At 33.6% G+C, this 12,256-nt stretch overlaps 1 protein-coding gene across 1 annotated transcript in view; it reads right to left on the reverse strand.

Annotated features, from left to right (window-relative positions):
- Positions 1–12,256, reverse strand: part of UBR1 (ubiquitin protein ligase E3 component n-recognin 1) — a 127,291-nt gene that overhangs the window by 84,829 nt on the left and 30,206 nt on the right. The window contains exons 4-10 of the mRNA XM_024568473.4: positions 10,167–10,277; positions 6,280–6,410; positions 3,920–4,058; positions 2,900–2,962; positions 2,534–2,657; positions 2,125–2,232; positions 1,400–1,488 (exon numbers count right to left, since the gene is read on the reverse strand). Of these exons, the coding sequence (XP_024424241.2) occupies positions 1,400–1,488; positions 2,125–2,232; positions 2,534–2,657; positions 2,900–2,962; positions 3,920–4,058; positions 6,280–6,410; positions 10,167–10,277 (765 nt within the window). The remainder of the gene's footprint in view (positions 1–1,399; positions 1,489–2,124; positions 2,233–2,533; positions 2,658–2,899; positions 2,963–3,919; positions 4,059–6,279; positions 6,411–10,166; positions 10,278–12,256) is intronic.

The raw sequence follows: 12,256 nt of genomic DNA on the forward strand, positions 1-12,256 counted from the left end.
TCAGGGCACATGTCTAGGTTGTGGGCCAGGGGCCAGTAGGGAGCACATGAGAGACAACCAAACACTGATGTTTCTCTCCCTCTCTTTCTCCCTCCCTTCCCCTCTGTCTAAAAATAAATAAATAAAATCTTTAAAAAAAAAATGTACAAACACAGGTGAAAAAAAATCACAGAGGGCTGCAATGGTGCAGTATATCCTTTCTCCAAAAAGAATCTGGGGCAATCATTAGCAAATTCTATCCCAAGGGTGTGGGCTATATTCCAAGTTTTTATAAACTGATATGACCCAGAAAATTAACCAATCAGATTCAATCCAGCCGTAAACAGAATGGATGCTGGCTGGACATAACTTCTTATCCATATTGTTGCATGCCAGCTGAAAATAAACCCTGACATACTGGAAGAACAAAAATAATAATACATTCAGTCATAAAACAAGCACAATGTTAAGATTCTTGATCTACTTATTTCATCTTAACTACTAGAATTTCCACAAAGCTCTCTTGGTAACCATTGCATACAAAAAATATCATCTTCGTAAGGAGAAGTGATTTTGTATAATAAAAAAATTCATTTCGGATCACACATATGATCCAATATTGTATCTCTAAGGAGTTTCAGAAGAACAGTTGACAACCTGAGTTGTCATCACCCTTCAAGAAACCAAATGTCTTAAGTTACTTTTAACGATATACTTCTAAAATCCAGGGACTGAGAGATCTTACCCTACAGTATCATTTCTCTTTGACAACCATTATTTCTCTGCTTCCACTTCTATCCTGGGTCCCACCTCTGTCCTATCTGTAGAACTGCCTGCAACTCAAAATCAAAGGAAACTAGCAAGTATTTACTGGATATCTTGTACAAGGCAAAGTAGAAAATTCAAAGAAGTCCCCGTTCTGTATCACCTTGCAATCTAACTTAAGGGATGGACAAAAAATACGTGTAACAATGAAAGGGATATACAATAGATCAAAAAACAATATAAAAAGCTATAAATTTAATCTTTATATTTCAGCCTCAAACAGTTAAGTATAACTCTTGCCCCATCTAATTTCTGCCTCCCTTTAGTATTCACATATGTTCCTTTTCCCTGCTATGCCTTTCAAATAGTCACTTCTACTTACTATAATTTTACTAACAGGCAAATGACTAGGAAGGATGAATGAATGTGCTTCTATTGTTCTATCTAGGCAAACAATAGGTCATTTTCCACCTTTCTATTCTCCAAGACTACTCTCTCCATACTACCAAATGTGAAAATTAAAAAAAAACGACAAAAAAATGAATCGTAAAATTAACTTCTTGACTCATAATTATCCCCTTTGTTTCTATTACTTCATTTACAAAAATAGTTTTCTATTTCTATTTATTGATATCTATTTATAAAGAGCAATTACCTTTACAAATTCCATAGCAAAGAATTTTTTGTATTCCATCTCCATAAAAAAACTGCTGAAGATCAATTCGTGAAGGATCTTACGGGCACCTATAGATCATTTTGGGGGGAAGTTGGGGAGCATCACCAAGGCAAAAAAAAATCCAGCTATTAGAAGTGGCAGAATATTATAAAAATATTTCACATGCTAGTAGACCTCAAAGACTCAACTATGAGTAGCATTTATTATATTAATACTTAACAGATGAAGTTAAAATACATACATATATGGCCCTTTCCCTCTTTTTCTGTACCCTTTTCACTGCCTTATTTTATTCTACCTCTCCCGACCTTTCTCTAGTACTTTCCATTTCTTTTCACTCAAAACAACTCTTATTCCATATTCTTCCCTTTGCCTCCCTTTAGACTATCTCTCTCACCTTTTTTGTTCTTTGTTTAGATTTAAAAAATGAAATATTAGCACAGCTTATTAATGGTACTACATGAATATATATTCATACTCCTTTTACTGGCCCTAACTAATAAAAAGGCCCTATAATTAAAAGGCAGCATCCCTGGGTTTTAACACAGAAGAATACGTATTGATTGGTTAACCTTACCTTAAGGTATAATATCTTATAAACCAAGATCACTGACATTAATAAACAAAAGATCATAGCTCCATTGTAAGGTCAGAATCTTCCTTTGCCTCATGGCAAGCAGCATAATAAGCAAAGATCCACCTACCTTTATAAAGCTTTGCATCCCAAAGCATTAACCTGCTTATGAGACAGGGATTCTCAGAGCTGGGTTCTTCTCTAAGGCATGCTCGGCAAAAGATCTGTCTAAAATCACCTACAAAAAAAAAAAAAAAAAGGAAGTCACATAATTTTTATTCTTATAATATTTCTCACAAAAGTATAGTGTATTTCCTATAATGTGAAAAAATTAACATTAATCTTCCCACACCTGATATAAAGAACAATTCTGTCAACATCAAAGACTCAAGAGCCAATAAACTGTTACTTACAATACTTAAAATGCATTCCTGAAAGTTAATCAAAATGTATTTTAAAAGGAAATTTTATTTTATACTCAATGACATCTTAAAATTTGTAGCTATTTTTAAAAACCCAGAAGTAGAGTATATGCTTACTTGAATAGCTCATAATTTTGTTCATCCAGGAGCCAAGACGTAAAGCAAATTTCTGATGAGCCATAACCTCAGAGTGTAATACTTCTACATGAAGTGGATGCTGAGAGACATTTTCTGAATGACTCTACAAATAAAAGGAATATTAAAGAAAAAAACCTGGTTTAAAAATTTTTGTTTTAACTGAATAATCCATTCTTTAGAAGGAGAAATTACATAACCTGTGTAGTTCCAAATCTCTGGGTCTAAATACCCCACTCCTATCTTTACTTAGTATGCCAAACCACTTGAAAAATACTGTTCTTTTACTTGGGTTCTTATAATGTGTATTCCACTTAAATTCTGTTTGTCCCTAATTCAGAAAATTACCTTTATATCTTCTTTTGCTTCTTGGCAAGCAGCAAAAGTACCTGCTTTAACAGCCCGTCGACCCTAATAATAAACAAACATGAAAATTAAGCTGCAGGATGACGATCCCAATCCGTAAGTAATATTAAGCCCAAAAACTTAATGAGAGGTTAATTAGTAATCATTTGTTAACTGTCTAAAAGTCAAAAGATGGGCAAATCCTGGAAGATAAACATAAATGTTGAACACCTTTATGTAGCTTCAGAACTTTTAATACCACTAGTAGAGAATTTCCATACTTTAGGATTTTGGATTTCCTGCTGTAAAGAATGTCAGTTCTTTACTTTTTATAGTGCACTCTACTTCTATCTGATAATAACAACTCAGGTTTAGTAAACTCCTACTATATGTTTTAAATATTTCTCATGAATGAACTGAAAGTTCCTCAGCATGTGTTCCATAACACATTAAAGGTCCACTGGTGGATCAGAGGTGTGGCCAGGATATTGTTTCCTCAAGTCCTGGAATCACTACACTAATTACTAATAATTAATGCCATGCCGCTTCTTCCACTATGAGGGCAGGATTATGTTAAATATTCTATATGCCTGAGGAATACATTTTACTTTGGATGGATATTAAATAAAAGTTAAGCCATAAATCAATATTATTCTAAAAGTAGCTTTAAAAAATGTCAAAATTTCAGAAATCATAAACTTTTCTAAATTCATGCATTTATTCATTCATTAATAAATAATTACAGAAAGAAACTGAAGGTGAGCTGTCATGCTTAACTACTCTTTGCCAAATACGTTCAGTAGTTCTAATTATTTAGAATAAAAGGGGAAAGTTATAGTTATCTACAACTGTGATACACAGAAAAATCAAGTTTTAACCAGTTCATGTAGGATATAAGAAACAAGTGAAGAGAACAGTTGTACCTAACACAATACTTGGCACTTGTGCCAAGGGCTCAATCAACACCTGACTCCCAGGAAGCTGATGTAGGACAGCACAATAATTCAAATGAAGCTCACAAACCTCTTTGTCTATGGCAGTGGTGTGCAACTGAGCCTCTGCAAGCTCACAGTCAAGAGCTCTTTGTAGACTGTATATTACATGGTCATATGAATGGTGTTCATCATTAAAAAGGACACAATAGTACCTTTCATTTTTCTCCCTGTTTTAAAAAAAAGATATATATACATTGAGGTACTGCAACAAATAAACAAAGGAAAATATGAAAAACAGGCTAAAATAATACATGACATCTGCACTGAAGCAGCACTGTGTAAATTCTTAAATAAGAAAATACCACTGTAATACAAATATAGGAAATTATTTTAAGTGGAATAGTACTGTGGAATTTTTAAAACCCTAATAAAAGTATTGCCTTTTCCATGTTTTTTTCTTCAGTTTTTTTTTTTTTTACCACTTCCAGATATACAATAAATTATTACCCTCAGTTTAGTGACAGTTTGGATTTAATGCCACTCGTAACTCTTCCTCATCTCCCCTCCTTACAAAGGGAGACAGCCTCAGACTCAGAACCTTAAAGCAGGCAATAATAGTAAGACTTATTAGCATTTAGTTTTTATTGAATTTTTGTTTTACCTTACATTTCTGGTATTATAATACATTTAAGTTATTTATTTTTTAATCCTTACTTGAGGATGTTTACTGATTTCATGTGGGGGGAGGGAGAGAGAAAGAGAGAAAGAGTGAGAGAAACATTGATCAGTTGCCTCCTGTATGTACCCCTGACCCGACCCCTGACCAGAGATCGAACTCACAACCTTTTGGTGTACAGGGTGACACTCCAACCAACTGAGCCACCTAGCCAGAGAACATTTAAGTTTTTTTTTCTTAAAGTGTATAGATTTAAAATGCCAGCACTACCATTTGACTGATTGAGGGACTTGTATAGACACGTAAGTAGCTTAAGCTTTTTAATCTTGTTGAGATGACAATGCCTCTTACATCTCTAAGAGTATGATGTCTATATTTGAGAGTGGTGTGAAGATCTTATAAAATATGTGAAAGCACTTATTATGGGCTACACAAAATTAAATGTTACCAGTTTTAAACAGTTTACAATAAGCTTTTACAATACACTCAATTATTGACTCTCATAACTCTTTTAAGAGGCAGATTTTCTTGGGCCTCATAGCTTAAGATACAGAAGCTCAAAAAGACTTCTTCATGGTCATAATGCCAATAAGCAGTGAGAAGGACTAGAATTCAGATCTGTGAATCTGAAGTCTGATGCCACCTACATACACACCCACACTCAAGCAACTCTCCCTTTTTAGGCAGGAAAATTGCTAACTAGTATTATGTTGACCAACACAATTTCTTAAAGGGTTTAACTGATGTTATCACATATTTGAAATTAAAAACTTTATGGACACAATTTCTAATGATCTTTACTTCCCCTAGCAGTTTATGGCCCAACAAGAGTCAAAACAATGTTTATTGTCTTGATAAACTGAAATTCTTAATTCTCTCTCCTAAAATAAAACAACAAAAAATCTAGTAAATGCAAAGAAGAAATGGTATTTAGATTTGTGATGTAATTTTGTGAACTTGCTAAGATTACACAGATAAAAAAATTCTCACAAGGCCCAAATTATATCTTTATATCAGGTCTGGAATTCCCTTTTGCACTTCCTAAGAGCAGTTATCATTGGCCCTGGCCAGGTAACTCAGTTGGTTAGAGTGTCGTCCTGATCCCCAGTCAGGGCACACACAAGGAGCATTTAATGAATGCCTAAGGGAACAAATGGATGTTTCTCTCTAAGTAAATTAATTAATAAATAAAGCAAATATTATTGTCACTGAAAGACTTATTTATGGCTGCCAGGAATTGCTGGATTTGAGCTTAAAAATGTTAAATATCTACAACTGAAATAATCCTAGATACCAAAGCACAGGGCAGAGGGCCATCTCCTCATCCTGTTATCAAACTTTTTTTTTTATCATAAAGGCCTGGGCTAAAGGAAAACACACCATGCTGAAGTTCCTACCTCTGTTCACAAACCTCTGGGAAACCTGGTGGTTGGTTCAGGCCAGTATCAGACCAGGCAATTTAGCACTTGCCTACTGACATAAGTGGCTGCTAGGGACTTATAAATCATTTAGAACAAGACCCCCAAAATGTTTTTTTTCTTAAAAATCAGAAGCTCCTGACTATGCTCCTCTCTTTGGCTTAATTTGTTAGTGTCTAGTAGAGCATCTCATATAAATGGACATTTTGAAAATATTCCTAAGACATAATTCTCTATAAAATTTTCATAGTGATAATAAATTAAGCAGTAAATAACAAAAACATTTTTCCAACACTTATTTTGCAATATAAATAACCATCGCTAAAACTTCTACCTTTTGAAAAATTTGCCCACCTTATCTGGAGTGCAGAAGGCAGTTCTTTTTCCTCTTCCCATATAGTCATTTCTACAATGTATTTTATGACTGAAGGGAATATTTTCCTGGCTTGGGCAATTACCTCTTCATTCAATGGACAACGTAAGTTCTGTAAGAAAGTAGAGAAACCATACTACCAACATTGTATACAAATGAATGGATGAGGAAGATAATGCTGTTAATTTATAATAATTATTTTAATGAGTTCATTATACCATTCTCCAGGAATGAAATCAAGTGGACCTCAGGAGGGTTGCTATTCACACCAGTTTAGCTTAAATCCCTGTGGCCAAGGTTAGTGCTACAGATAACTGAAAGGAAAGGAGGCAGAATCATGCCCTCCTTTTAATGATGCTCTCCCATACGAATGTCTCTGCCTTTCTTAGTAGCCTCATTATGATAATACCAGAGAACTATTGGTTATCCCTCATAGCTTACAAAAAACTTTGTCATAATTTATTTCAAATGATCCTCAAAGCCACTCTGTAAGAAAGGCAGAGAATTTATGATACTTAAAGGGTAAGAAACCCATCCAAGGTCAAAGAGCCTATAAATAGTAGAAGGAAGACTAAAACCTGGGTCTTTTGACTCCCATAAAAAACAGTTCATTACAGAACATTGCCTCCTTAATAAAAGTCTTGTTCAAACCAATCAGCTAAAAAAAAATGCATCCAAATGCTCTGTATCATTAACCATTATAGAAATGCAAATCAAAACCACAATGAGATACCTCTTCACATTTGTTAGGGTAACTATAATGAAAAAGGCAGAAAATAACAAGTGTTGGCCAGGATGTGGAAAAATTTGAACGCTTATGCATTGCTGGTAGAAATGGGCAGCCAATTTGGAAAACAATCTAACAGATGCTCAAAACGTTAAGCACAGTTACCATATGACCCAGCCATTCCACTCCACGCTATCTAGCCAAGAAAAGTGAAAACGTATGTCTGCACAAAAACTTATACAAATGTTCATAACAGCATTATTCCTAATAGCCAAAAAATGGAAACACCCAAAAATCCATCAACTGATAAATGGATAAGTATAATGCTGTGTATAGCTATACATTGGACTATTACTTGGTCATAAAGAAGAATGAAGTACACGCTACAACACAGATGAACCTTGAAAACATGCTAGGTGAAAGAAACCAATCACAAAAGAACATACATTGTATGATCCTATTTATATAAAATGTCCAGGATAGGCAAATCTTTAGAGACAAATTAGGTATCTAAGTGTGGGGGGTTTGAAAGAAATAAAGAGTGACTGCCAACGAATATAGGGTTTCTTTGGGAATGATGAAAATGTTCTATAATTAATTGTGATGATAGTTACACAACTCTGTGAGTATACTAAAAAAACACTATACACTTTAAATGGGTGAATTTTCTTATATGGTATGCAAGTTATATCACAATAAGCTATTTAAACAGAGGACTAAAAAGGGAAAAAAAATAATAGTAGCTATTTAAGAGAAAAAAAATCCAACAGAAATTCAGTATAAATCTGTGAGACACTTGGTCAGTGTTGAAGAACTGAGTTAATTCCTTCATGTATTGGAAAAAATACAAAGAGCTGCCATATTAACAAACAGTAACTCTTCTGATCCAGAAATATGAGATGTTTTTCCATTTATTTAGATCTTTTAAAATTTCTTTCAACAGTGTTTTACAGTTTTCAGAATATAAATTTTATGTCTTCTTAAATTTATTCCTAAATATTTTATTCTCTTTGATATTATAGTAAATTGAATTTTTCATTAATTTCATCTTCAGATTATTCATTAGAGTGTATAGAAATACAAGTAATTTTTGTATAATTATTTTGTGTCCTGTAATCTTGTTGAACTTATGAGTTCTAATAATTTTTAGTGGATTGTTTAAGATCTTCTATATACCAAATCATGTCATCTGTAAATAGAGCTAGTTTTACTTCTTCCTTTCTAACATGGATGCCTTTTACTTCTTTTCCTTGCCTAACTGCCCTGGCTAGAACCTCCCATACAATAATGAATACATGTGGCAAGAGGTGAATCTTTGTCTTGTTTGTGATGTTAGGGAAACAGTATACAGTATAATTACAGCTGTGAAATTTTCAGAAGTACTTGAGCAGGTTAAGGAAGTTCTCTTCTATTAAGTTTGTTAAGTCTTTTTATCATGAAAATGTGTTGGATTTAGTCAAATGTTTTTACTGTGTCTATTGTAACGATTGTGTGGTTTGGGTTTTTATTCTACTTATGTGGTCCATTACATTAACTGATTTTCAGATATTAAACTATTGCATTTTATATCAGATGATGCTCATTATGCCACATCACCCCACTATTAGTAATGATGCTCATATTCATCACTGGACACCTCCACTGTCAAGTTTCATTTCTTTTCTCTATGACTAGCAAGTAAACTATGAGATGACAATTTAGAACCATGTGAATATTGTTCCCCATCAATTCAAGTCTTAATGGTTTCAGCACCCATTAATGATCATTATCTATCATATATTTCCTTAGGGCCTGCCAAATGCTAATTTTTCTTATACTATCCCTTCTCTATTAGCTAGTGTTAACCTAGAAAGAAAGAGCTTCACCTCATCAATTGGAAATAGTTGTTTACCATGAAACACAATTCCTACCAATTTTTAGAGTAAAGAATTGATATAATAACCACTACTATGGCGACAAACTTCTATCTATTTTAGCTTTCATACGAGTATCATTGGGAAGTCAGATTTTTTCTATTCCTACCCAGAGACATATGTATTAATTTTTAGACAGAGAGGAAGGGGGAAGGAGAGAAACATCTATGTGAGAGAGAAATATCGATCAGTTGCCTCCAGTATGCACCCCGACTGGGGATCAAACCCGCAACCTTTTGGAGTGGAGGATGATGCTCCAACCAACTGAGCCACCTAGCCAAGATGGAACTCATGGATTTTTATATACTCAGTATGAGTCAATCAATTACAGTAGTTATTTGTTATTATTTTTTTTAAACTCCAATTGTGCAACTCCAGTCAATGAGAGACCTATCAAGCTGGGTCTTAGGTTCTTTTTTATACAAACCCATTCTCACAAGCTTATCTATTCCCTAAGACCTGGAATCTAGTATTTTCACAGCAATCCCTGATTTCATTTAGTGGGGAAGGATACATAAAGAGATTAAAATTTAAACTCTAGGGTTGTTCACTGCTAAGGATAAACAGTTTAAAGAGTGTGAAATCTATTCTTCAAGTTTTGAAAAGAATTCCTCTGTGAAACTATTTGAACATGTCATTTTTTAGAAAGTATTGTCTCATGACAATTTTCTGAATTTCTTCAATGGTTATAAATCGCTCAAGTGTTCTGTGTTTGAGTAAACTACGGTACTTTATACTGTTTTATGGAATAATCCATTTTCAAATGTATTTATAGAGTCATATAAAGAGTCTTTTATAATCCTTTTAATACCTTCTGAGGTTCTACTTTCCCATTTTCCTTTCTAATTATATATATTTGAGCTGGCTTAATTATTTTTCCTTGATTAGGATATATAGTGGATAATCAATTTGTTGACTTTTTTTAAAGAAAAGTAATCATTAAATTTATGTGTCAGTTCTACTGTTTTCTAATATATTACATTTAGCTTCTGTCAATAATTACTTCCATTTGCTCTTTTAGACTTAAATATGTGTTATTTACTCCTACTTATGAAATTGACTGCTTAACAAAAACTATTCTGAGTTATTTTTTCATTATGAATTCATTATCAGGATTCTCAATGTAATTCAGTTTAACCCATACACCTAACATTTATTTCTATCTAATTTCATCAAGCTTAAAGTAGTTAGCATTTAAAAAAAAAAAACAAAAAACTAATATTCTTACCTCTTTTGTAGTACCTGCTGTTCCAGGTTCATGACTTACACAAAAAGGGCCGGTTTTCCAGGCTTCTGTGTCTCCACAGTCACAAAACCCTCCTCCAGTAGAAGTATGCATCTAATAAATGAAAAATGAGTGTGTGCTGATTTCAAAATATATTACAAAGCAAGGAAAAATGATACAGATGATTCAAATAATAAATGTTCCCTAACATTTCAACCTTAATTGCATTTAATTTAATGGAAACTAGATATATCAAAATCTAAATATTAACCACGACAGAAATGGATCATCAAAATTGATAAATTTTTGAAATATACTCTAATTTTTAAATAATATTTTTTAACATTTATTGATTTGAGAGAGAGGGAGGGAAGATGGGGGGAAGGGCCTAAATAATAGTTTTTCAAATTGTATACTAATGGAGAAGAACAGATTGTACAGTGTGCAAAAGATAATCTATACAATACCCACAATGCTTGAGTAATGAGATTTTCTAATTAAATAGAAATTTAAAAATCACTATAATAATACCTATACTGTACTTAAGAAATGTACAAAGTATTTTCATCTATTTAGTGTCCTGCAGCAACTAAAATTATTTACATTTTTCCTGTGAGGATTCTTACAAGAAAATTATCTAAAATATACTAAGCCAGATAGAGAATGATGACAATGCCCTGATTTTGAATTTTCCCCAGTATTTCCCCCTCCAAAACATACAATGAACAAGGAAACAAAAAATAAATACCTCAACTTTCAAAGACATTCTATCAGAGTTCCCATTGCCTATCACTTCAAGCCCGTGGATGCAGACAAGAGAGGGGAGCTTAAGGGACTCCATTAAAGAGACAGAGGTGTACAGATAACTTAGATAAAGCACGGACAAAATCACACCCCAAAAGAGAAAGCCCAACGCTAAGGAACATATACTGAACACAGGTTGGGACTTGGTGGTTCACAGAGAAAGAAAACAAAAGCAAGCAGGAGGGCCAGAAGCGGCAACCTCAGAGGGGCATTGCTTTTGGAAGAAAATCAAACACATTTATAACAGTGGTAAGTCCTTAATGACGTGGTAGTAAATGAAAAGAGAAATAAGAAGGAAAATTAAGGTTCGTACAGAAGTAAGAGAAACAACACATGCCCAACTCTCTCCTCCCCTCACCACTATCACCCCTGGCATCTATAAAAGAAAGTTTGCAGAAGAGGGCAAAATGACAGAAGAGAGTATTTGTGCGTCCTGTCCATGAAGTTAAAAAAAAATAAAAGAAAGAAAAAGAAAAAGTAGACCACATCCACACAAAACTATCACAAAACAAAAGGGGGGCAGTGGGGAAATGCAACTAATAGTCAAAACCGAATCATGAAGCTAAAGGAAACTGTAACATAATTCTCCAAACTAAATTACATAGCCTTAAACAGGCATTTGGGGATAGGGAAATCCTTAGTCAGATTAAAACACCTTTTATCAGAAATACAGAAACTAAGAACATAGTGCATCCCTGCCCCCTGCCCCCCGCCCTGCCCTGGCAAAAAGAAAAAAGGTTAAATAGAATGAGATTTGATGGAACTCATGGGAAAAAAAGTTAGAAAGAAAATCTTATCAGAAATCAATTCTAAATTACAAGGTGTCTAAGATAATCGACTCAATGAAAGTTAATAAATAGCATTGAAACAGAGCAGGAAAACAAGAGAATTAAAATATGATGAAGTAAAGAAATACAGGGTCAGAGAAAAAGTGGTTGAAATAAAATACAGGCTTAAGAAAGCCAAGATAAGTATAACTGGAGTCTCCAAAAAGAAAATCAAAACGATGGAACAGAGCACATATTTAAAACTGTAATCTAATAAAGCTTCCTGGAAAAAAAGAAGACCTAAATATATACATTAAAAGAGCCCATGAGTAACTGAGAAAAACTCACCCAGTATGATCAACTCCAAAATATGTCCTACTAGAACAATTAGACTGTAAAGATAAAATCCCTAAGGCCTTCAGGCAAAAAGATGAAATTAATATAACAGAAAGAAAATTAGACCGACATCAGACTTCTCAATAACAACACATAAAACAAGACAACAGCAGAGTAGCGTTTTCC

The sequence above is a fragment of the Desmodus rotundus genome, chromosome 7 (assembly GCF_022682495.2).
Source record: "Desmodus rotundus isolate HL8 chromosome 7, HLdesRot8A.1, whole genome shotgun sequence".
Lineage (NCBI taxonomy): Eukaryota > Metazoa > Chordata > Mammalia > Chiroptera > Phyllostomidae > Desmodus > Desmodus rotundus.